The 23,477-nt window shown below is 36.1% G+C and overlaps 1 protein-coding gene and 1 pseudogene across 1 annotated transcript in view; both read left to right on the top strand.

Annotated features, from left to right (window-relative positions):
- The window catches only part of KIF11 (kinesin family member 11), a 39,346-nt gene extending 34,947 nt beyond the window's left edge, over positions 1–4,399 (top strand). The window contains exons 20-22 of the mRNA XM_039871725.1: positions 298–449; positions 1,120–1,236; positions 3,096–4,399. Of these exons, the coding sequence (XP_039727659.1) occupies positions 298–449; positions 1,120–1,236; positions 3,096–3,227 (401 nt within the window). The 3' untranslated portion in view covers positions 3,228–4,399. The remainder of the gene's footprint in view (positions 1–297; positions 450–1,119; positions 1,237–3,095) is intronic.
- A 3,810-nt stretch (positions 4,400–8,209) lies between these two features.
- LOC120610110 (uncharacterized) lies at positions 8,210–8,332 on the top strand (annotated as a pseudogene).
- The last annotated feature ends 15,145 nt before the right edge of the window (positions 8,333–23,477 follow it).

Raw genomic sequence — 23,477 nt, 5'->3', positions numbered from 1 at the left:
GAAAACTGTACTCTTATTCCAATAATGTTGGCATTTCTCAGAACACTGCCTCCTTTTAGAGCCCACAACACAGCTTTTGTATATACTGTATTTCTGTTTAAGATTAGTTGTCAAGTTAGGAAATATTAGTTGTAAGCAATATATGCCTATCAGGTAACAAGACTGATTCTCATGTGTGGCAGTGGTTATATTTTGGGAACACAAAGATTCAATGGGAAGTATAAGTTCCAGCATTTTTTAAAAAAATCTTATTCCTATCCCACACTTTAATTTTTCTCACTTACATAATCACTAAAGGTACAACACCACAGAGGAAAAATTATTTATACCCATCAACACTGGTGAGAACTGAACCACGTGAAGAGCTCCTTGATCAGTTGAAAAGAAAACAGCCTGAGCTGTTAGTGATGCTAAGCTGTTCAGAATACAACAAAGAAGACAGCAGTCAGGTAAAATTTAAAAATTATAATTTTAGAACTGTCCCATAAACTCCTGATAACATTGACTTCATGTGAATAATTTTATTCTTTGCCATTCGGTCCTACCCTGTATCATTAATAATAGTTGTCTGACCCTTCAACCTGGCCTTTTTATTATTAGACTAATGGATAGTAATGATATCTAATATATATGTTGTACATATTATAAGCAAGACACTGTTATAAGCACTTAACACATACATATTTACTCAGGTAAATCTCTTCAGCCCTCTGAGATAGATGCTAATACTGTCCCCGTTTTATAGATCAGTATCCTAAGAATCATATAGTCCCAAGTCACGAGGAGGGAGTTGGAATTAGAACCTAGACAAGCTCCACAATCTGTACTCTGCAGTATAGTGATTATAGAATAGTTGGGAAATCAAAAAGTAACAAAGAAAATTTTAAAACTGTAATTCCATTATTCTGAGATTACCACTTTTAACATTTTAATTATAGGTACTTCTCTATATGAAAACATAGTAGGTATTCAGTATTTTGTAGACTTTCTATTAATTTTATTGAGGTTTATCTTTTAAACAATGGATATTATGTTATTTTCAGAGGTGAAAACTGCCTTTACTTTTGGGAAGACTTTTAAGCCCTTGGACTTAATCACTCATCCAGCTTCTTATTTTAGGACTCAGATGAAGAAAAGACAGTTTTGGAGCACACTATTGAAGAACCTCCAAGTCAAGAGCCATCTGTAGATGCTAGTGTATATTGTTCATCAAGTGGTGGGGTTCCATTTTTCCAGGTACCTGATTATATCCTGTCAGATAACTCTTCCACATCTGATATGAGTCAGTCATTTGCTATTCAGTGTAAAGACATTACTCTTGGTATGTGGAACAGCAAAACATTTTCATTCATTCTTTTGGAAGGCCTTGTTAAATTAAGTTGTCTTATTTATATTATTTATACAAATATGATAATTGATCAGGGATTTTTTATAGGATAAAGGTAAAATTTGACTTAATTTCCATCCTCAGTTGGTAATCTTCAAATATTTATCCTTTTTCTTCTTCCTACATACTCAGAAGAGCTGCTGAGAGCAGTATTTCTCTTCACTCTACCTTTCACATGGAAGTCCTGGAGCCTATCTTTGCCCTTAATCAGACTTTGAAGGCTGTGAGGTTTAAAGGATTGAGAGACCAAAGGCCTCTCGGGTTATATTGGTGATCTCTTCTACCTGAGGCTTTGCCTCATGTTTCCTGAGCTCTTTACCGGCCTTGATCCTATACAGTTAAATTCTGTGACCTCCCCTACTCTCTTTTAAACACTGTTGGGAGTATGGAACTAAAAACTGCCTAGCATCTTTCCCTCTGTTTTGAAGACCTGACCTTGAAGTAAGGATTTCTTTACATAGGACATCAATATCTCCATTTTATAGTTGAAGTGCTGCTTCTGATATGTGTGTATATGCTTGTACCTATCTTGAACAGACTTGGCAGTTCTTTCCACTAAGGTCTAAAGATTCTCCATCCTTAATTTCAGCTGTTAAAACTTAGCTCAAATTCTGTTAAATTCCTCTCTTAAGGCAATTTTATGCCCCAAATTCTTCCTATCTTTTACTTTATTCCTTACTATTAGAGAACTTTATATGTATTTCTTTTCTTTTTCTTCTATCTTATAAAGTTAAGGAAAGGGAGAAAGCTAAGAAAAGAGAACCTTAGTGACTGCTTAAATTCTGTCATTATTACTGTTTAAGGCATTTTGAAGGCCAGGCTTAGTGGTTCAGCTATGGCAAGGATGTCCTACAGTACCAGAAAATAGTTGGGATTGGATTTTAGACCTTCCGCTTAAGTCCGGTAATTATTTTTTCCCTGATAGCCATCTGATGTGGGAACATTTTCTGTGGTTAAAACTCTAAAGTAGGTTTATAATTTTTCTCAGCATTGATGACTGGGTCTGCAATGAATTGTCATCCATCTCTTAAAGCTCTATGGACAAGTATGAGGATTCCAGTGAAATATAATTTCCAAGTGAGAAATATGAAATGTTTAAATAAAAGATAAAATACAATTTTTTAAAAGTGTCTTGAGGTAGCCCATGTATCAGAGTCTCTGCTTAAAATAGAATTGCCTTTTTTGCATGATAGCAAATCTTTGTTTCCCTGCAGCAGGATTTCTTCACAGTAGCACTATGGACATTTTGAGCTGGATAATCCTTTGCTGTGGTGGTCTGTCCTGTGTCCTGTGTATTATATAATGTTTGGCAGCTTCCCTGGCTTCTACCTATTAGAAGCCAGTAGCACCCCCTAATTTTAACAACCAAAAATGTCTCCAGGCATTATGAAATATCCCCTGGGGGAGTGGGACAAAATGCTCCCTGTTGAGAACCACTGCCCTATAGTAAAATCTGTGATTATTCCTTGGAATATCATAGAAAAAATATTTCTTTCACCTCACTTCTTCCGTTGGTGGTAAAATGAAACAGGCATTCTTTTCTACTTGCCAGACAAATTGTTGGCTCAGATTTGTTTTGACCCTTTTCAGAATTTTCCACACTTAATTTCTTTCCTATAACCCAGAGAATTTTGAAAATACAATATTATAGCTAATATGTAGCAAATGTTACTTTATATTGATTTAATTTCTTCCTTTAAATCCACAGCATAAAAAATCACATGGAAAAGACAAAGAAAACAGAGGCATTAATCCAATGGAGAGGTCTAAAGTGGAAGAAACTGCAGAGCAATCTGTTACAAAGAGCAGATTACCTCTACGAGCCCAGATAAATCTTTAGTTAACTTAAGGGCTGGCAATTTTATTTTTAAGAAAAATGAAAAAACTTGTAACCCCAGAACCGTGAGCCTTGTATATAGATTAAAAACAAATAGAAAATATCAAGGCAGTACTGTAAATTTAGTAGAATGTAATACGTGTGCCCATTTTTCTGTCATCCCCGTAGTGTACTGTGTATTAAGTTGGGTTTCATTTGGGATTTGCATTAAGTATGCATTTCTAGCTTTTGATATAAGAGACATTTCATAACATGAAAAACTTTATTCTTGTGTATTACTAAATTGCAAATGTGCAGAAGCTGCACTGTTCTGGGCTTGAACTCACGTAGGTAAATAGCACCAGTGCTCGGTCTTGGGAAGGGCCATCTATCTTCCTCCCTGTTTTGCTGTGATTGAATTATGTCTGTATTGCTTGCCTCCTTCCCTAGACTTCTCCATTCTGCCTTCTCAACTCACTTTCTCTCATTTTATTTGTCAACAAATCATTTGTAGAGCTACAAAATTGTAGCCATTCCTATTATGAGATAGCCAGAATTTTACTTAGATATCTTTAACACTTTTCTATGGTTATCTCTAAAATCACTGTCAACAATAAACATAACCCTAGAAGTTCCTTTCAGTATTTTAAATTTGTTTCCTCCTACATGTGAAAGCATTTCATACTTTTATAAGGCTAAGGCCTCACACATGAGCCCCTACAGAGTTCATAAAAAGCCAGCTTCTCCAGAGTATAGATTGTGCTTCTGAGAGAACTACCTAGACCTCTAATTAATGGCTGTGTGACCCCATTTTGAGGCCTGTGCCTTGTGCAGAAGGCCACGGTGGTTTAAGGGCTTTTTGAAGCTATTAATTATGACTATAATTTGTATTCTTTTGTTTACCTGATGAAACTTTTTATTGTTCTTTGTATATAATAAAATATGTATGTGTATATATATTTTTTTCTATTGAAATCTTAACCTTTAGAAGGGCTCTGACAATTTCGATCTGGCAACCAAATTTCTGGAAGTTGAGATGTTTCAGCCTGAAGACCCAGAACACTTAGAAGGAATACAATACTTATCCCTTATCCATGATTTTGCTTTTGCGGTGTCAGTTACCTAAAGTTAACCACGGTCTGAAAATATTAAATGGAAAATTCAAGAAATAAACAATTCATAAGTTTTAAATTGCACGCCGTTCTGAGTAGCATGGTGAAATCTTGCGCCGTCCTACTCTGTCCCACCTGGGATGTGAATCATCCCTTTGTCGCTACTGGCCTGGTCACTTAGTAGCCATCTCTGTAATCAGATTGACTGTTGCAGTATAGCAGTGCTCATGTTCAAGTAACCGTATTTTACTTAATGGCTTCAAAATGCAAGAGTAGTGATGCTGGCTATATGGATATGCCAAAGAGAAGTCATAAAGTGAATCCATTAAGTGAAAGGATAAAAGTTCTCGACATAAGGAAAGAAAAATAATCGTTATGTTGAAGTTGCTAAGATCTACAGTAAGAAAAATTTTCTATCCATAAAATTGTGAAAAAGGGAAAAGAAATTTGTGCTAGTTTTGCTGTCGTATCTCATAGTGCAAAAGTTACAGCTAGAGTGCATGAGAAGTGCTTATTTAAGATGGAAAAAGCATTAAATTTGTGGGTGGAAGACATGAATAGCAAATAAGTTGTGCCAGAAAGCATTGAGCCTATATGAACACTTTAAGGAAACCTCTGAAATGAATGACATCAAGCCATTTGCTACAAATAAGGGATGGTTACATGTACATTCAGAAATAGGTTTGGACTGAAATATAAAAATTACTGGAGAGGCTGCAACTGCTGATGAAGAAGGTACTGCCATATCTCTGGCTGAGGTGAAGATTAGGTTCAGTACAATGCACAGTTTAAGGCATCCATTGGGGGTTGTGAAGTATTTCCCTTGAAGATAAGGGGAGACTATTGTATGTGCAAAGAATAAATGTGCCCATGTCAAGTTAAGTGAATAAATTTAGAGAAGTTTGACTGATAGCTAAGTAAAACCAAACCCTTTTGGAGAATAAGAAAATGTGCTACTTTGAGGAATAAATTTATCTTGCACAAAGTATCTTTATAAAAATGATACAATTTTTCTGCAAAACCAGATGTCATCATAGGCTATGGATAATATAAACTTCCCCATGATTAATAAATTTGGTTTTGGTTTCTACATTAACTTTTTCCCCCCATTATTTGGCAATAGATATATTTACAGAGTTAAGCATTAAAATTTCTCAAACTACATAGGTATCACCAAGAAAGAGGGGCCTTGGTAAACACCCCAGGCTTTCAGTTCTTCTCCAAAGGGCTACACCTTGGTGTAAGATTAATGAGAATTAGAGAGGCACTCATCAGGGCCTGAAGTTCAACTTTAAGTCATCTCATTTCCTATTTTAAAGTTATCTGAGAATGCTATTACAACTAGTTTAACTGCCTGACAGAAGCAAAAATCTGGAGAATTTTAACATCCAGAGCCTTAAATCAGCTCTATAAATTTTCATATACAATGTTAAAGCACTCAAACAATAACCATTGGCAAAAACTAGGTAGCTTCAAGGACCCATTCCTCCTCAGAGGTAAAAACATTCAGGAACAACTTTGTTAGAATTCTAGAAAACAATCAGATGCTGAATCCAGGAAAGGCAACCTAAAAACTAAGCCTTTTTAGTGTTTTATTTGTTCTTGCTGCATTCCCTTTTCCAGCTCTGTGGTGGTCTTAAAGATAGAAAACAGCCCATCTTTTTAGAGTGGGACTTTTGTCCTTGGTCCCAAAGAAGCAGAGATCTTAATTTCAAAAAATGGTTTGTTCTAACCCATCTGGGGCAACTTGAAGGAAAAGCAAGGCACTTGCCTTTGTTTCATCTCAGAACTCAGGCTGGAAAAGTGGCAGGCATTTCTTGACAATATTGTAAGGCAAAAAACAACCTGCTGCAACCAGGGGCAAAAGATTACAGTTGAGGTAAACAAAGGAGTGTGTAAAGCTGGAGAGGAAAAAAATGGGAGAGGATATCTTAAGGGAAATTAGGCCTTTAAAAACAGGGTCTTCTGGGGAATTGATAAAGCCACTCCATTTCAGGCCAGGATGCATGCTTAGAAGAGACCTGTGAAGGCTGAGGCAGATTTAAAATGACCTAGAACTAAGCACTGAACTGTGCTCCAAGACAGCCAATATGCAAAGACTGGGGGGATCTTTTTCTTTTTTTATGATTCTTGTTTTGGTTATATTTTTAGCCACTGGCATTCAAGGAAATCTATTGATAAACTAGCTGAAAACATAAGCAAAAAGAAGAGACTTCAGAGAGTATGTAAAGCCAAAGAATTGAGACTTCACATACGAAAAAGGTCACTAAACAAACAGCTACGGCTCACAGCAAGCAACAAAAAACCTGAAGCATGAAAACTCTGATTCTAGAGTTACTACATTATAATATTCAAAATGTTTCATTTTCAACCAAAAACCAAGAAGCTTGCAAACAAAGTATGGCCCAGTCATAGAAGGAGATAAAAAAAAACCATACCTGAAGAAGCACAAACATTGGACTTTAAATCATCTGTCTCATATATGCTCGTAGAGATAAAGTAATCCAGAACAATGTTTTAAGAAATAGAGAATGTCAGTAAAGAAACTATTAAAAAGAACCATACAAATTTGGAGCTGAATGGTATAATAACCGAAATTTTAAAAAAGCATTAGAGGGTTCCAATAGCAGATGTGAGTAGACAACAGAGCCAGTAACTTAAAGCTACGTCAACTAGGTCTAATTAGAGAAGCAGAAAGAAAAAAGGATGGAGGAAAAATAAAGCTTAAGAGACCTGTGGAGAACAGTGAAGCATACCAACATTTGCAAAAAGGGAGTGCCAGAAGTAGAGCAGCGAAAGAAAGGGGCACAAAGAATACTTGAAGAAATGATGGCTGAAAACTCAGATTTGCTAAAACGCTTTAATCTATACATCCAAGAAGCTCAAGGAATCCACAACACAATATAACAAATGCTCAAAAGCTGAAGACAGAATCTTGAAAGCAGCAAGAATATAGTCTTTAGGAAAATGCAAATCAAAACCACAATGAGGTACCACTTCACATCCACAAGGATAGCTATAGTGAAAAAGGAAATGAGTGTGAAGTTGTTCAACATGAACTATCATACATTGTTGATAGGACTGTAAAATGGTTCAGCCACTGTGGAAAAGTTTGGTGGTTCCTAAAAATGTTAAACATAGAATTGCCATTTGACCCAGCAATTCCACTCCTAAGAATCTACCTAAGTGAAAAGAAAATAATTCATTCACATAAAAATTTGTACACAATGTTCATAGAAGCACTATCACAATAGTCAAATGGTATAAGCAACCTAAGTGTTCATCGACGTATGACTGGATAAACAAATGTGGTGTATACATACAATGAATTATTACTCAGCCATAAAAATGAAGTACTGATACATGCCACCATGTGAATGAACCTTGAAAATATAATGCTAAGCGAGTCAGATGCAAAATTTCACACATTGTATGATTCCATGTATATGAAATGTCCAGAATAGGTACATGCATAGAAACAGGTGTTTGCCACAGCTAGAAAGGGGAGTGACTGGTTAATGAGTATGAGATTTTCTTTTGGGATGTTGGAACTAGATAGATGTGGTTTTATGACATTGTGAATATACTAAATACCACTGAATTGTGTACTTTAAAATAATTCATTTAAAAAATTTTAAATTGAGGTATAATTGGCATATAAGTTCCAAGTGTAAAACATATGATTCAATATTTATACATTGCAAAATGATCAAAATAAGTCTTGAAATGATTTGTTTTATATTATGTGATTTTGTCCTAAAACAAGAGCTGTTCGCAATACAAAGGGATTCCTATCAAAGAAGAAATAATTGAATCATTGAATGCTGTAATTTGAAAATGTATACATTGTGTGCTCATAAAACAGATGTTTACACTCCTTAAAAAAAAAAACCTGTCTACGGCCATGCCATCCTGAACGTGCCCGATCCCATCTGATCTCGGAAGCTAAGCAGGGTCAGGCAGGCCTGCTTAGTAGTTGGATGGGAGACCGTCTAGTAATACCAAGCGCTGTAGGTTAGAAGAAAATAGTTACATGAAAGTATGGCAAGACAAAAGGATGAGAAAAAGAAACAGGATATGGTGAAGAGAGAATGGGACTAAAGCCCTGTAAATCCCAAGCAGAATAAATAAAAAGTCACACCTAGGTACAGCATAGTCAAACTGCTAAAAACCAGTGGAAAAAAATATATTACTTTCATAGGAATAACAAGCGGACAGCTATCTTTGCAATAAAAAGAATGTAAGCAGACAGTGGAACGATAGCTTCAAAGTACTGAATGAGGCAAAGTCAGTGGTAATGGTGGAGTAAGGTCCTCTGAAAACATATTCCTCCATAAAAGCAATGAGAACACTCAGAAAACTTGTTAAAGTAAAATTTTTCAGAATGCTGGTAATTAACCAAAGGCTCGCAACAATCTAAAGAGCATTTATTATTATTATTATTTTATTATTATTATTTTAAAGGCTGCATTTAGTAAGAATGATTACTGTTGTGGTGTTTGTTTTAATTTGACCTACTCTCATCACTCTCCCCAGCTCCTCATTAGCCTTGAAGACCAACAGTCCCAAATCATAGAACCAGTAGCCTAGCAGCCAGGGGCTGGGGAGAATAGGTTTGGATCTCCCCAGAAACACCATTCTCAAAGAACTGTTGTTATTTGACCTGTCTGGCAATTCCCTGGAAACCCCCATTCACAGCACTTATCTTTCTTTGACCTGACTCAGACCTTGTTCAGTGTGAATAGCCTTTTTCCTGGGGGCATTTGCTGAAAATAATCATCAGCAGTGGTTAACACTGCAGCTGCCTGAGTTAGTGATAACGATTGGGGTAAACAATAAAGCTGACAAAAAAAAAAAAAAGCTGGGGAATTACATATCTATTACATATCTATATCTTTGAAAACTGCTAAGCTATTCATGGGAATCTAGAAGGAATGCACATGCATAAGCCTATATGTAGGCTCAAGTCTGTGCGCATGCTCAGGAAACACCTCAGAAGTTCTCACATCTGGATGACTTTGAGGCACTGCAAAAACATGGTGAAAGCTAAGGCAGCATTTTTAATTGCCTTCTCAGATGTTGAAGGTACACCCCACAACCCCCCAACATACACAGACACAGCCTCTTGGCAATGGCTGAGACTTACTGGATTCGGGTATTTAAATAAATTTATTTAATCATCCACTGTCCACTAAGCTAATTGAGCAGAGACTTCAATGGTCACACATGGCAAAGAATACAGACTTTACATATTAGTTCAAAAAAGTTACTAAACAAACAATATCAATGACAACTCCTGCAGAAGGGAGAGAATTCAATTTCCAAAGTTGCCACCTGATATTATTTAAAATGTCTAATTTTCTATAAAAATGAAACATGTAAAAAAATAAAGTTTGGCTCTTACACAGGACAATAGCAATCTATAGAAACTATCCTTGAGGAAACACAGATGTAGACTTACTAGACAAAGACTTAAAACCACTTAATTAATATATGTTAAAAGAGCTAAAGAAAGCCATATTTTAAAAATCAAGAAAAGTACAAAAGCAATGTCTCAGTAGAGAATATCAATAAAGACAGAAATGATTTAAAAAAATAGAAATTCTGGAGTTGAAAAGTGCAATAATTGAAAACTTCACTAGATGGGCTCAAGAGAGATTTGAGCGAGCAGAAGAAAACTCAGCAAACTTGAAAATAGATCAGTTGAGATTATTCAGTCCAAGGAACAGAAAGAAATAAGAGTGAAGTAAAATGAACAGTACCAGAGACCTGTAGGGTATCATTAAGTGTACCAACATAAATGTAATGGGAGTCCTAGAGATGAGGAAAGAGACAGACTAGTTGAAGAAATAATTGCTGAAGTTTCCAATTTTGTCGAAAAACAAAGGGAAGGGACTAGAGCTACAAGAGCAATTATTTTGTAATTGTTGATATTTTAAGTTGGTAATAATCTGAACTAGATTATTAAATTAAGATGTTAATTATAATCTCCAAGACAACTAAAAAATGACCAATATATATAACAAATGTATATGTATACACACACACAAACACACACACACACACACACATATGACAAGGGAGTTATAATGGTACACTAGAAAATATCTAATATAAAAGAGGGCAAGAGTTAAGTGCTGAAGGAACAGAGGGGGAAATACTTAAGACATATAGAAAACATTCAAAATGGCAGACATAACTTCCTTCTTATCAGTAATTACTTTAAATAGATTAAATACTCCAGCCAACAGGCAGAGAGACTGGTAGCATAGATTTTTAAAAATGATCCAACCAGATGTCTAAAAGGGTGTTAAAAGATATACCATGCATACAGAAACTGGAAGAGACCTGGAGTAGTAATTGTAATATCACACAAAATAGATTTAACACAAAAAACTGTTTCTAGGTATAAAGTGGTATAAATTTTTTTTTAAAAAAGTATCGATCCATCAGCAAGACATAACAATTATAAACATTATATGCAATTAACAACAGGGCTCCAAAATATGAAGCAATAATGGGCAGAATGGAAGGGGATATAATTAAACAATAACAGTCGGAGACTTCAACACCCCACTTTTAATAATAGAACAATTAGGTAGATCGACAAGAAAATAGGATACTTAAATAATACTATAAGCCCATTAGACCTAATAGACATTTATAAAACACCACACGACAACAGCAGAATATACATTATTCTTAAGTGCGCATGGGACACTCTCCAGAACAGATGGTATATTAGGCTATAAAACAAGTCTCAATCAATATAAAAGGATTGAAGTCAAACAAAGTATGTTATCCAACCACAATTAAAAATCAATAACAAAAGGACATTTGAGAAATTCACAAATATGTGGAAATTAGACAACACACTCCTAAACAGCCAGTGGATCAAAGAAGAAATCACGAGGGAAGTTAGAAAATACTTTGAGGTGAATGAAAACAAAATATACAACATACAAAAACATGGGATGCAGATAAGCAGTGCTTAGAAGGAAATTTATAATGGTACATGCCTATATTAAAAAAGAAGAAAAATCTTACTAGTTCAATCTCTACCTTAAGAAAGTTGAAAAAGAAGTGTAAACCCAAAACAAACAGAAGGAAGGAAATAATAAAAATTAGACTAGCAATAAGTGAAATAGAAAATTTAAAAAATAGAAAAAATTAAAATGCTGAAAGAAAATAACCAATTGCCACCATATAACTCTATACCTAATGAAAATATTTTTCAGGAATGATGGTGCATTAAAGTCATCTTATGTATCTAAAAAATGAAAATTAATTTTGTTGCCACCAAACTGTCACTAATGGAAATACTAAAGGGTGTTTAAAAAATAAAAAAGATACCAAATAGCATCTCAGAGGTACAGGAAAGAATAAAAAAACAATGGAAAATAGAAGTGCATCAGAAAGATAAATCATTATTAAAAAATGTTTTGTAGTGTCTAAAATATTCATGAAATGAAAATCCTCAAGAATAGCACATAAGGTGAAAGATGTAAGAGGAGTTAAAGGGTTCTAAGGACCTTTGGGAGGCAATAAAGGTTCTAATTAATACTAGACTTGGATAAGTAAAGTATAAGTAAAATATTAAATTTGAAAAGAATAAATTCTCCTATCATTAGATGGATTGTTCTTTAAATGTCAGGTGCAGTTGATGATTGCCAGGTCTTCTATAACCTTGTTGATTTTTCTGTCTAGTTGTTCTATTAATTAAAAAGGTGGGGTTTCTATAACTGTTTATTTGTTTATTTCTCCATTTCTTTCCATTTCTAGCACCTCTGTTGTAAGGTACATACACATTTAGAATTGTTATACTTCTTGGTGAATTGACCCCTTCATCAGTATGTAATGTCCCTCTTCATCCTTGGTGATATTCCTTATTCTAAAGTCAACTTTTATATTAATGTAGATACTCCAGCTTTATTTTGATTACTGTTTGCATGGTGTATCTTTTCCCATTCTTTTGCTTTTAATTATGTATGTCTTTTCTATTTGAAGTGGGTTTTTTGTAGATAGATTATAATTGCTTTTTATCCAATTTGACCACCTCTTTTAGTTTATTTAGACCACTTACATTTAACATGATTATTGGATTTAAATATATAATCTTGCTAGTTGTTTTTATTTATTCCCTTTGTTCTTTGTTCCTTTTTCCTCTTTTTCTGCCTCCATTAGAATTAATTGAATATTTTGTAAATCTATTTTATATCTATTAAAAAATTTGGTTTAGCTGTTGCTCAAAAACTTACAACATACATTTCGAATTACTCATAGTCTAAGTTCAAAAAAATTATACTAATTCATGTACAGTTTAGGAACCTAACAGCACATTTCTAATTCTCTCTCATCTTTTCTGTGGTTGTTTTAATTTTATTTTTATATTTGCAATAAAACCACAATACATTGCTCTTTTTGAAAATAACCTTTTAGAGAGATCAAAAAAAAAAAAGAGAGAGAATGTCATTCTATTTATTTTCATTTTCACCATTTCCGGACATCTTCATTTATTTTGTAGATCCATTTCTTTGTGTATGATACCAGATTTTTTGATTTCATATTCCTCTTACTTGAAGAACTTCCTTTAACATTTCTTATAGTACAGGACTGCTGGTAATGAATTCTGTCAGCTTTTATTTTCTAAAAAAGTCTTTATTTTGTCTTCATTTTTGAAAGATATTTCATCGGGTGTAGAATTCTGGTTTGACAGTTATTTTCTTTCAGCACTGGAAAGATGTCACTTCACTGTCTTCAGGTTCGTACAGTTTTTAGTAAAAAGCTTGGTGTGGAACTCCTATCTTTGTTCCTCTGCATTAAGAAAAGCCTTCTTTCTCAGGCTGCCTTCAAAATTTTCTCTTTAACTTTGGTTTTCAGTAATTAAATTAAGGTGGGGTTAGGTTGCTGGAGGGCTTTTCTCAATGGTGGTACACCACCCTCAGCTTTCAGCCTTCCCTGTGAGCCTGAGCCTGGTAGGAGTTTCTAAGCACATTTTTGCTCTTCTGCCAAGCTCAGAAGGCTGCTGTTCCTTGATTCTTGGGGTTTGCTGGCCTACTGGTGCAGGTTGGAGGTCCTTCTGCTTTTCAGATTCAGCCTTAGTACTAAGCAGACCCTCGGTCTTGAGGCTTAGGGAAGTCAGCCTTTCTCAGTGATCCTGTCCCCCGCCAAGGAGAGCCAAACTGTTGGCATCTTTGACAGGTTTTTTGCAGGAGAGTTTCCTGCCCTTCCTCTAGGAGTAAAGGGGTTTTGTTTTGGTTTGTTTTTTTTTCTGCTTTTTTTGTTTGCTTGGTTGGTTTTTTTTTTCTTTTTTTTTCACTTTTGTCTCAGTCACAGTGGTCTTCACCTGTTCCCAGGGATCCGCAAGATTTGCTGCCCTTCTTCCTGTGGCTTTTGTCTGAAAGGAAGAAGAGTCTAGGCAGAGCTTCAAGCTTTCCCTGTAGTGGTGGCTGCTCCCTTTTCCAGGCCTGCATCACAGATGGAGGCTTTCTCTGTTCTCCTGCCCAGCCACCAGTCTTTCTTGAGTACCTGGGGAAGTCTGTGGAGAAGAGCTAGTTAGTGGATGCAAATTCCCATTGTTTCTGCAGCTTCTAGGGATTCTGTACTTTCAAGCTAGCTCACATTAAGTCTTTGGAAATTTGTTAAAAATTTTAGCTAAATTCTTACCTGCTTACATGGTATCCGGCATCTCCTCTCAGGTTCTGCCACAGACCAGCTACTCATCCGTCTCTCCTTGGAAGGCCTGTCTTTCCTTGGACTGCTTGGCTGTCTTGAGACCTTAGCTCTCTGATGGGTTCAAGAACAGTTAGGATTGTGTAATTTATCTAGTTTTTTTCTCGTTAGAGTGGAAACAATGGTCTTTTAGCTTTCTACATCCTAGGTGGGAGCAGAACCTGTGTAGTCTCCCATCAACATTTTCTAACTTGTTAGACAAATAGTGAAATTGATTTCAAGAGAGATTTCCTTTTCAAATGTGTGCCTATTTTGTTCCTATTTTATTTTTCTTAAATGAACTTGTTAGATGTTTACTTACCATATGCCAGTCAAAGGCTTTCCTGGTCTTCATGGTCACCTTCCGTGGCTTCAAAGTTACTTCCCCAAGGTATACTTGAAAAAAACTCAGAAAATAAAAATTTGATCTGATATCCTGTTAGGTTTAACCTAACCTTCTTATCCAAAAGCACTCATTTTGAAGGAAATTTAAAACCTTGCTGCTATATCTTGGCTTGGCGAAATATCTGATGAAGCGAGTGGCTTTTTTTCAGCAGGAGCGTCAGTAGCAGGTCTCACTTGGGACATTCTCACCCAAAGAGGAAGAGAAAGAAGAGAAACTGGTAAAGCTGCGTCATAGATATTCTATTAAAAATATTATTTCAAATGGCTATTGTTACTTTCTCCATGAATTATATAGATCACTTGGCTGGATAACTCAAAATTAGCCGAGTAAAAACAAAATCAAGCTACCCTGGTGGAATCAGTCTGATTTTTCTTTATATCAATAGAAATAGACCATGAATTGATAAACCTAATATTTCTTCTTGAGTTTTCTATAAAGATAAATAGGTCTGCGTCTTATCCTTTATATGAAAGAGTATCTATGACATTTAAAATAAATATTGGATAATTAAAATATAATCAAAATACTTTTAATATATGGAGTTTGAAATAACAGGGAAATTATTATAATTTTTCAAATAAAAGGTGGTAGAAGTCAAATTTCTTTTAGACATGGTGTTAACTGATAATAATTTCACATATACTGTATCTAGTCACGTATTTACTTGTGTGCCTGATTGTAAGACTATTTGTACTTGCTTAATACATTTAAATTTAATTTAATAAAATAACTTTGCTCTTTTTTTTCCTTTTGTGGATACTTCCTATTTTTTACTTTAGTATTCCAGATGACCAGAAATGGGTGCATACCCAGGGAATAAAGCGATAGGTATGAGCTTCTTGTTTAAAAATAGTACTTGTACATGTTACCATTACTTAACCAGTAGCAAGGCTTTATGGAACCACAGAAAGTTCTTATTTAAGAATCATATCTGAGATTAAGTGCTTGCTTTGCTATATATTAGCCCTGTGCCTTTGGACAAGTTCTCTGGGCCTGCTTCCTCACCTATAAAATGGAGTTATCTATCAAAATGTAGCAAAAATTTCTTAGGCTTCCAGGCTTGGAGGTATAAGGTGGAAAATAATAAGCAGACATTTTGTGGCTGGTCTTTCAACAACTCCAAGGCTAAAACACGTGTGACATCCTTCTGCTCTACTTCCTCAATCAATGCTCCTGAAGACCATGAAAGAGAAAGGTCTCACAGATGCTGGCTCAGTGCCATGAACCAACCAAGTTTAGGAGATGCTGGTTTTTATATTGACCCTTGTTATTTTTACAGCTGCTGCCACTGCAGCAATTGCCATTATAATTGCTGCTTTTGTCCATATTCCTTGTCTTCATTCTAAGAATTCTTAAATATTCTGCTCCACCCAGATATTTACCTTATCACTCAGAAAAACATAATGGATTCTTTCTCTCTAGAAACTCAGAAAGCCAGTGTACTTGGGGCTTTGCTCTTTCTCCTGGCAGTGAAGGGGTGATACTCAGTGCCTTGCATTTGAAGAGGTCAGCTTCGTGCCTCGTAGAGTGCTGGATGCTGGTGAAACCGAGAAGACTAAGACGCAACTCCTGTTCTTCAGGAATCATCAGTCCAATGGCATCATCTCCAGTCTTGGGCACTATATACCCTATTTCATTAATTTCGGTCCCCCAAATCAACCTGGACACTCATCTTTTTCCTTTTTATTTATGCTACTCTCACTTCAACCATTCAATCCCTCTTCCTCTGCTTCCCCTTTTCCCCATCTCAAACCCGGCCCTTCGTTTTAGCTTGAGTGACTAAGTGGCTGGAGGCACCAATAATCAAGATGGTGATCCTAGAAGGAGGAACAAATCAGAACCATTTTTCCTAAACCAGCAAAGATTTACGAAATGTATAGCTCTGCTCCTGATATCAGTTTTCTTTTCTTCAACGTAAGCCATGCACAATAGTGTTTTGCATAATTTATGAAGTTAAAAAATCATTCAACCAAAAATTGACCTTCAACTTGGGAAGAGAGATGGGCTAAACTAAGTTCTTTATACCTTATTGTTTACAGCCAGGCAAAATTTATTCTACTCCTCTCAAATAGAAGGCAGCTGAGAACTTACTGGGTCTTGCATGGTACTAAAGTTTTAAAAGCAGTGGTACATTTAATTCTCATACCTGAAAGATACAGGTGTGATTATTAGTCTGTTTTTTTTTTAGGCAAAAAAAACCCAAAAAAACAAAAAACAGAGACTGAGAAAGAGTAAACTCTTTGCCACCATCACAGAGTTAGGAAGTGCCAGAGAAAGGTCCATGCTTTTAACCAGTGGGTAACTCTACCCTCTATATCTATGACTATATATAGATAGTATACAAAAAGCCCAGATGCTAAGTAAAGAAAAGGGAAGATTAGAATGTTGTCCATGTGATATTTGGCTCATTACTGTACTAATAACTGTAATAACTGCAGATCTTGGGTTTTAGCTTCACTGAATTTTTCAACTTTTGAATCTTTGTGCTGTGTTCATTTTAATTAAATTTGTACCACATTTAATTAAATTCACCATAATAACAACAGAAATCAGATAGTCTGGAGTTTGTTTTCAAGACATTCATTCACCAATACTAAGCTCCTGGCAGGCAGGGACCTTGTCCTACTAATCTTTTTTTTTTATTATTCTCTCCCACACCACTTCCACTCCTGACCTAGGGATGTTGCTGTCTCCCCTTAAGAACTGAATCTCTGAAGGCCGGGCGTCTCCTCCCACGCGGTTGGCGCTCGCAGCGCACACCCGGGCCCCCAGGCCAGCACACCAGGGGCCCTGGCACTCCCAGGGGGCTTGGCACACTAAGGGGGCCAGGCGCATCCGAAGTATGGACCGTGGCTCCACTGAGGAGCGAACCCAGGATCTTCTGTGTGTAAAGCAGATGTGCTAACCACTACTCTATGGAAATACCCCAGTCCTACTAATCTTTATATCCCCTACAGTATAATAGACCTCAGACAAATTTCTAATTGAAAAACTTCTCTGTAACCAAATATTCCCCAAATCCCAATGATGTGCATTTATTTTGAGCAATATTTACTAGACAAGGCTCTATTATCGTAAGAGAATTAGGAGAGTCCCTTAGTCTAATTCGCTTCCACCATTATTGTAGTTAACATCATCATCATTATTGTTGTCATCGCCATCACAGCAGCTACCATTTACTGAGTACTTACTGTATGCCAGTGATTTACATGCAATAACTCATTTAATCTCAACAATATTATGAGTCATTATTACAATCTCTATGCTACTTTTGAGGAAACTAGGGCTCAAAATGGTTATGAATCAAAGCTCACAATAAACACGGTGGAGCCAGAATTCAAAATCATTTTTTAGTTCATTCATTCATCCTTTCAAAACTATCTATTAAACACCTACTACATTCCAGACAGTTTCAGGAACTGGGTTTAAAATTTTAAAAGTACAAAAGGGTATGCAGCATAAAGCCGCCTCCCACCTCATTCTTACTCCCACTCCTACATCTGCACCATCATCTAGTTCCCTTTTAAGCAATCAGTGTTATCATTTTCTTGGGACCTATAACTTCAGGTAGGAATTTCTCTTTTAGGTCAATCCTTGGCATGATTAGTATTTCCCACTGCTCCTAATAGTCTCAGACTTCTTCGATGAGTTGATCTTAAGTAGTTCAGTATTTCAGGCCGATTTCACAGCTGAGGGAAAAATGTGTCCTTGGCAAGCCAGATTATGTTTATTTGAGATGAGGTCATTGCCAAGCAGGAGGGTGAGTTCTTATAGGCTAATAACACAGTGTTTGCCATGAAGCCCATTTTTCTCAGAGGTGATCGTCCCCAGCTCCAACTGATCCCTACACTTAGGACTTCCCTAATGTTTCCCCTCCACCTCTCTCTGAACTGAAGCTCTATGACTCCCGCAGTCCGGCTGAACAAGACCTTGTGACTTCTTCATGGTCCTGGCATCCCGACATTTGTTGCCTTTGACTTTTCTCAGAATAGAATCTTTAGAGTGCTCCTTAAAGTGAAGGAAGAGGGAATTCTGTGCCCATAAAACCTCAAATGTTTTCATGAAAATTAAAAAACTAGGACCAGAATCTACAGTGGCCTTAAATTTTTCCTTCAGATGTTTGGTTCCTTGGCCATAAACTTTCTCTTTCTCTCTTTTCTGGGTGGTGTTTAGAAGGACATCTACTGGTGAAAAAAATGTATATATATGAATGAAAGAGCAAGGATCCAAGGGAGTGGGTTGGTGTACTGAGTAGAAGGCGCCCATGGCCCAGAGAGCTTGAGTCCTGGTTCATCATTTCTGATACTTTCTTAAGGGTTGTTACCTAGGAGTTTGGCTGCATATCCACAAATTTGGATTATATGTCAAAATATCACTTCTGACATTATAACCTCTTGTTAAAACTGTTATAAGGTACATTCCTGGCTTTCATGTGACATTCTTTCATCATTTAAAAAATTACCTAACAACTTTATTGAGATATAATTCACCGACTCAAAGTGTTTCCCCCACCAAGATAAAGACAAAGTTGTGTAACCATCACCACGATGACTTTTAGAACATATTCATTACCTTAAAAAGAAACTCTACCCACTAGCAATCACTCTCCATTTATCCCCAACTTCCTTATCTCTAGGCAACCACTAATTTACTTTCTGTTTCTATAGATTCATCTATTCAGGAAATTTCATATAAATGCAATAATCTAATATGTGGTCTATTGTGTCTGCCTTCATTCACTTAGCAAAATGTTTTCAAAGTTCACTCATGTTGTAGCATGTATTGACACTTCATTCCTTCTTATTACAAAATAATATTCCATTGCTTGGATGTACCATATTTTATTTACCCATTTATCAATTGATGGACATTTGGGTTATTTCCACTTCTTAGTTATTATAATTCTGCCATGAACATTTGTGTACAAGTTTTGTGTGGACATACATTTTCATCTCTTGGAGATTCTTTCTGTCTGTCTATCTATCTATCTATCTATCTATCTATCTATCTATCTATCTATCTATCTATCTATCTGTCTATCTAGCTATCTAATCTCCAGGAGTGGAATTACTGGGTCCTGTAGTAAATCTATGTTTAACCCTTTCAAGAACTGCCAGATTGTTTTCCAAAGCAGTTGCTTCGTTTTAAATCGTCATAGCAATGTATGAGAGTTCTAAATCTCCACATTCTTACCAACATTTTTTTAAAAACTAGTATAGCCATCCTAGTGGGTATGAAATGGTACCTTACTGTGGTTTTGATTTGCATTTCCCTGATGACTAATGATGTTGAACATTTTTTCATGTACTTATTGGCCATTGTGTATCTTCTTTGGAGAAATGTCTATTCAGATCTTTTGCTCATTTAAAAAATTGGGTTCTCTGTCTTCTCGAATTCTTCATCATTTTTGTAATTGAGCAAATAAATATATGCTCCATCGAAAGCTCCATGGTCAGTAAAATTCACTCACCATATGGTGCTATGTAAAGGTACACTGTGGTATGTAAAATGTGGATGTCACTGAAGCCATGTCATGGTGACTACTGCTCATGTGTTCCAGAGCTTTCATTCCATTCATGACACGGACGAGACATTTCTATTTGATCCTATCGGCATTTTGTAAGTTAGTAAAACCCTAAAACCCTAAATAATTAGATTTTGTCAAATTTTAAATAAAATATATTACAATGATTTGATATGTGCTTAAATGATTGTCATTTCAACAGATAATAAAACTTTTAATGTAAGTAAAAATAGAACCGAACTGTTATAATACAATCCATTGATGCTTTCAAACTATTGCTAATTTGAAGTTTTTCCTCTATGCATAGTTAATTATTGAAAATAAGTTGCAAAAAATTTACTGAAGTTCCTACTAGATAAATTAGAGGTGAGAACCGCCTTCTCTTCTTACAAAGTTTGGTCTCTTGCACAATAGCAGTGACTAAAATAAATGGTGCCAAATTTTTGGAGAGAGTCTTGTTTAATTCAGAATATAATTAAAATCTCATGTAGCTTTATTGGTTTTAGTATCCAGCAGAGAAAAAATATTGAAACTCCAAGAGATTTTGAATTAAATAGCTACAACAGTTTTGTTTTATTAGTTCTGACTGTGTGAAAAAAATTATAAGGACAACTTTGGAAAAATCTTGTTCCTTTAGAGCCCCAAATGACTTTTAAAACAATAAAACAAACTATAAAACCTACACAAGTGATATTAAAAATTATGTAGTTCAATAAATGTGACATTCACAAATGTGGTTGTAATTTTTTTTTAACTATAGCAAAATGAACATGGATCTGACGATTGGATTTAGAAGAGGCAGTGTTATACAGCTTAAAAGAATTAAGTGCCTCAATTTGCTGGCGAGGATTATGTAGCTGAGTTGGAATGTTATACCAGTGCCTTTTAAGATCTCCATTCACCTCACAGCATTAAACAGGCTAAATCAAAGAAAGGGATGATGCTTCCTTTTTCTAAGTTAGTGATTATTTCCTTAGCATTTAATATTTATTTTTGAAAGCTTTGTAGACTTACATCTTTTTGTTGGCTGAGTCATGCACAGAATAAACTATAAACCCATACCATTTTTGAAGATGGAGAATGAGGGTGGCTAGTAAAGGCATTAAATGAATTGTGATCATCTCGATTACTCGCTAGGTGAAAGGGGGAGGAAAAAAAAAGCTGAGAAACATTTTGTGAGAAAATAATAATCACAGTTATGTGTTTACTTCGGTGAGGTCCAACTCAGTGAAGACCCAAACATAACTTTTGAAGGCACCTTTAAGCTTCAGATAACAATAACTGTCCTTTTTTTGTCCCCAAATCCTAGTCTGTCTTTGGTATACAGAAGAGTACATTTTATTTTCATAGTCTCCCAGTACCTGCCTGAATTCTCCATTAGGCCATGGGATGAGAATTATGATTGGTGGAGTAGGCACAACATGAGAACAGACGACAGAGGGACCAATGATTCGCAAACAGCACTCCATGGATGGTTCCCAGAGACAATGCATCACCTGAACTTGTATGTGGACTTAAAAAAATTCAAATAATTTTTACTTAAAAAAAAATGAGGCAGTGCTTTCATTTTAAAACATATAAAATCACACTTGTTTTTGTCTTTATATTAAAAAACATTCAACCTACAGAGCAACTGAAACTAGCACAATAAACATCTGTATACTCTTCATTTAAATTCACCAATGAATAATTTTCTAACTTGGTATATATCTCTTTATAACATATTGACTGTGTGTGCATATAACATATATGTGTGCATATGTACATATGTGCATATGTGCATATAAATATGAAAGTAAGTTGCAGATATCATGGCCCTTTATCCCTAAATACGTTTTCCTGCACCTCTTAAGAATAAAAATGTTTACTCATAATGCCAATATCACTAATACAATGAACAATAATTTAATAACATCATCTAACATAACTTCATATTAAGTTTTTGCCTATTATCTCCCCAAATGTATTTTGTAGGCTTTTTAAAAAAATCCAGAATTCAATTAATTGGGGTGATACTAATGAAACTTTGTGAAAATACTCATCCTCAACAATGTTTCACTCAATGGTTTTGGTGTTCAGTGATGATTCTTGAATGAGTCATTAATTTTATCAATCTTTCTACTTTTGTTCGCTGGCATTCTTCCAGCTTTACCATCCACCATCTTTCTCCTCTGAGTATCATCATAGATAGAGAGGTTCTATGGACTGTTATAGCCAATAATCTATAATCCATAATGTGTTTTTGATGCTTATCACCTCAAATTTGACCAATGGAAGACCCTTCAAGGCAGTTCCTGTTTTCCTTCCATGGTTTCTGGTACAAGATGCCTCTAGCCCACCTTGTACTTTTTCTGCCCCAGACCTAGAATCAGCCACTTCTTCAAGAACCTACTTTGACTATAAATAGGTCACACATCCACACGGTTCAATTCTCCAAATATTCAAAGACTACAGGACATTCTCCCTCCAACTCCACCTCTCTTCCTAGACAGCAAATGTTATCAGTCTTCTGTATATCCTTCCAGAGATAGTTTATATTATAGAGCAAAGCCACAGATATTCATACTCTCTCCCAACGTTTTTAACTCCAATGATAGCATATTACACTTGCTGTTTGTACTTAGAACCCTTGTTTGTCCTCAGATTCTGGAAGACACGTATGACTCTACCCTAAAAGGATTAGGAAACTTTAGGCTAAGTCTTAAATGTTTCAGGTGAGAAAAGCGCAGGGAGGTGACTTGACTAAGTTGCACCGGCAACATTCATATGCTATTCCCTGGACTTGGAATATTCTTTCTTCTCTAGGTCCTTTGACAACTACTCATTTCCCAAACATCACTTCCCTGGGGAATCTGTTCCCCTCAACACAGCCTCTTGTTATAAGGTTTCAGATCATTATGTGCTCCTCCTTCCTAGCACCTACGTAAGTCACTGTATTAAAATTTATTTCTGCCTCGGTGAGGACAGGAACTACATCTGTCTTGTTCACTGATGGCACACAGTAATTGCTCAACAAAAATGTGCGGAGTGAAACTCGAATTCAGGCCATCTGGCTTCGAGTCCGCTCTTCTTCCTAATGCGGTCCCTGCAGTCAAAAAAATAGTTCCAAGATGTAAACAAAAAATCTCAATAGGAAAAGCTGGGAAATCTTTTCATTTCCACGATTAATAGAGGACCTCTGCTGAAACCGCTCACCGCGAGGTGTGACGACCGCAGGAGGGCGTCAATCAAGAAAATGCCCCCTTGCCCCGCAGGCGAGTGGAGCTGCACAGAGCCGAGGCCACACCGGGTAGCGTTGCAGCGTCAATAGAAAACACATGCAAAACGGGAAAGCGGGGCTGCGCGCAGCTGCGACCCCCAAGACTCCGGGATAGAGGACATGAAGCAGTTCCCACTGGGTGGGAGTAGACTGGACATTTTCTGTCTGGCGCCACAGGACCCAGACCTTCCCTTGATTCCGGCCCAAAGAGCTTTCTGCCGGCGGCCCTAGGGAAGTGGTTGAGTCCGGGGGCCCCACAAAT

Source organism: Pteropus medius, unplaced genomic scaffold (assembly GCF_902729225.1).
Source record: "Pteropus medius unplaced genomic scaffold, Ma_sr-lr_union100, whole genome shotgun sequence".
In the NCBI taxonomy this organism is placed as follows: domain Eukaryota; kingdom Metazoa; phylum Chordata; class Mammalia; order Chiroptera; family Pteropodidae; genus Pteropus; species Pteropus medius.
The sequence above is the reverse complement of the archived record's forward strand: the minus strand, read 5'-3'. Positions and strand labels throughout refer to the sequence as shown.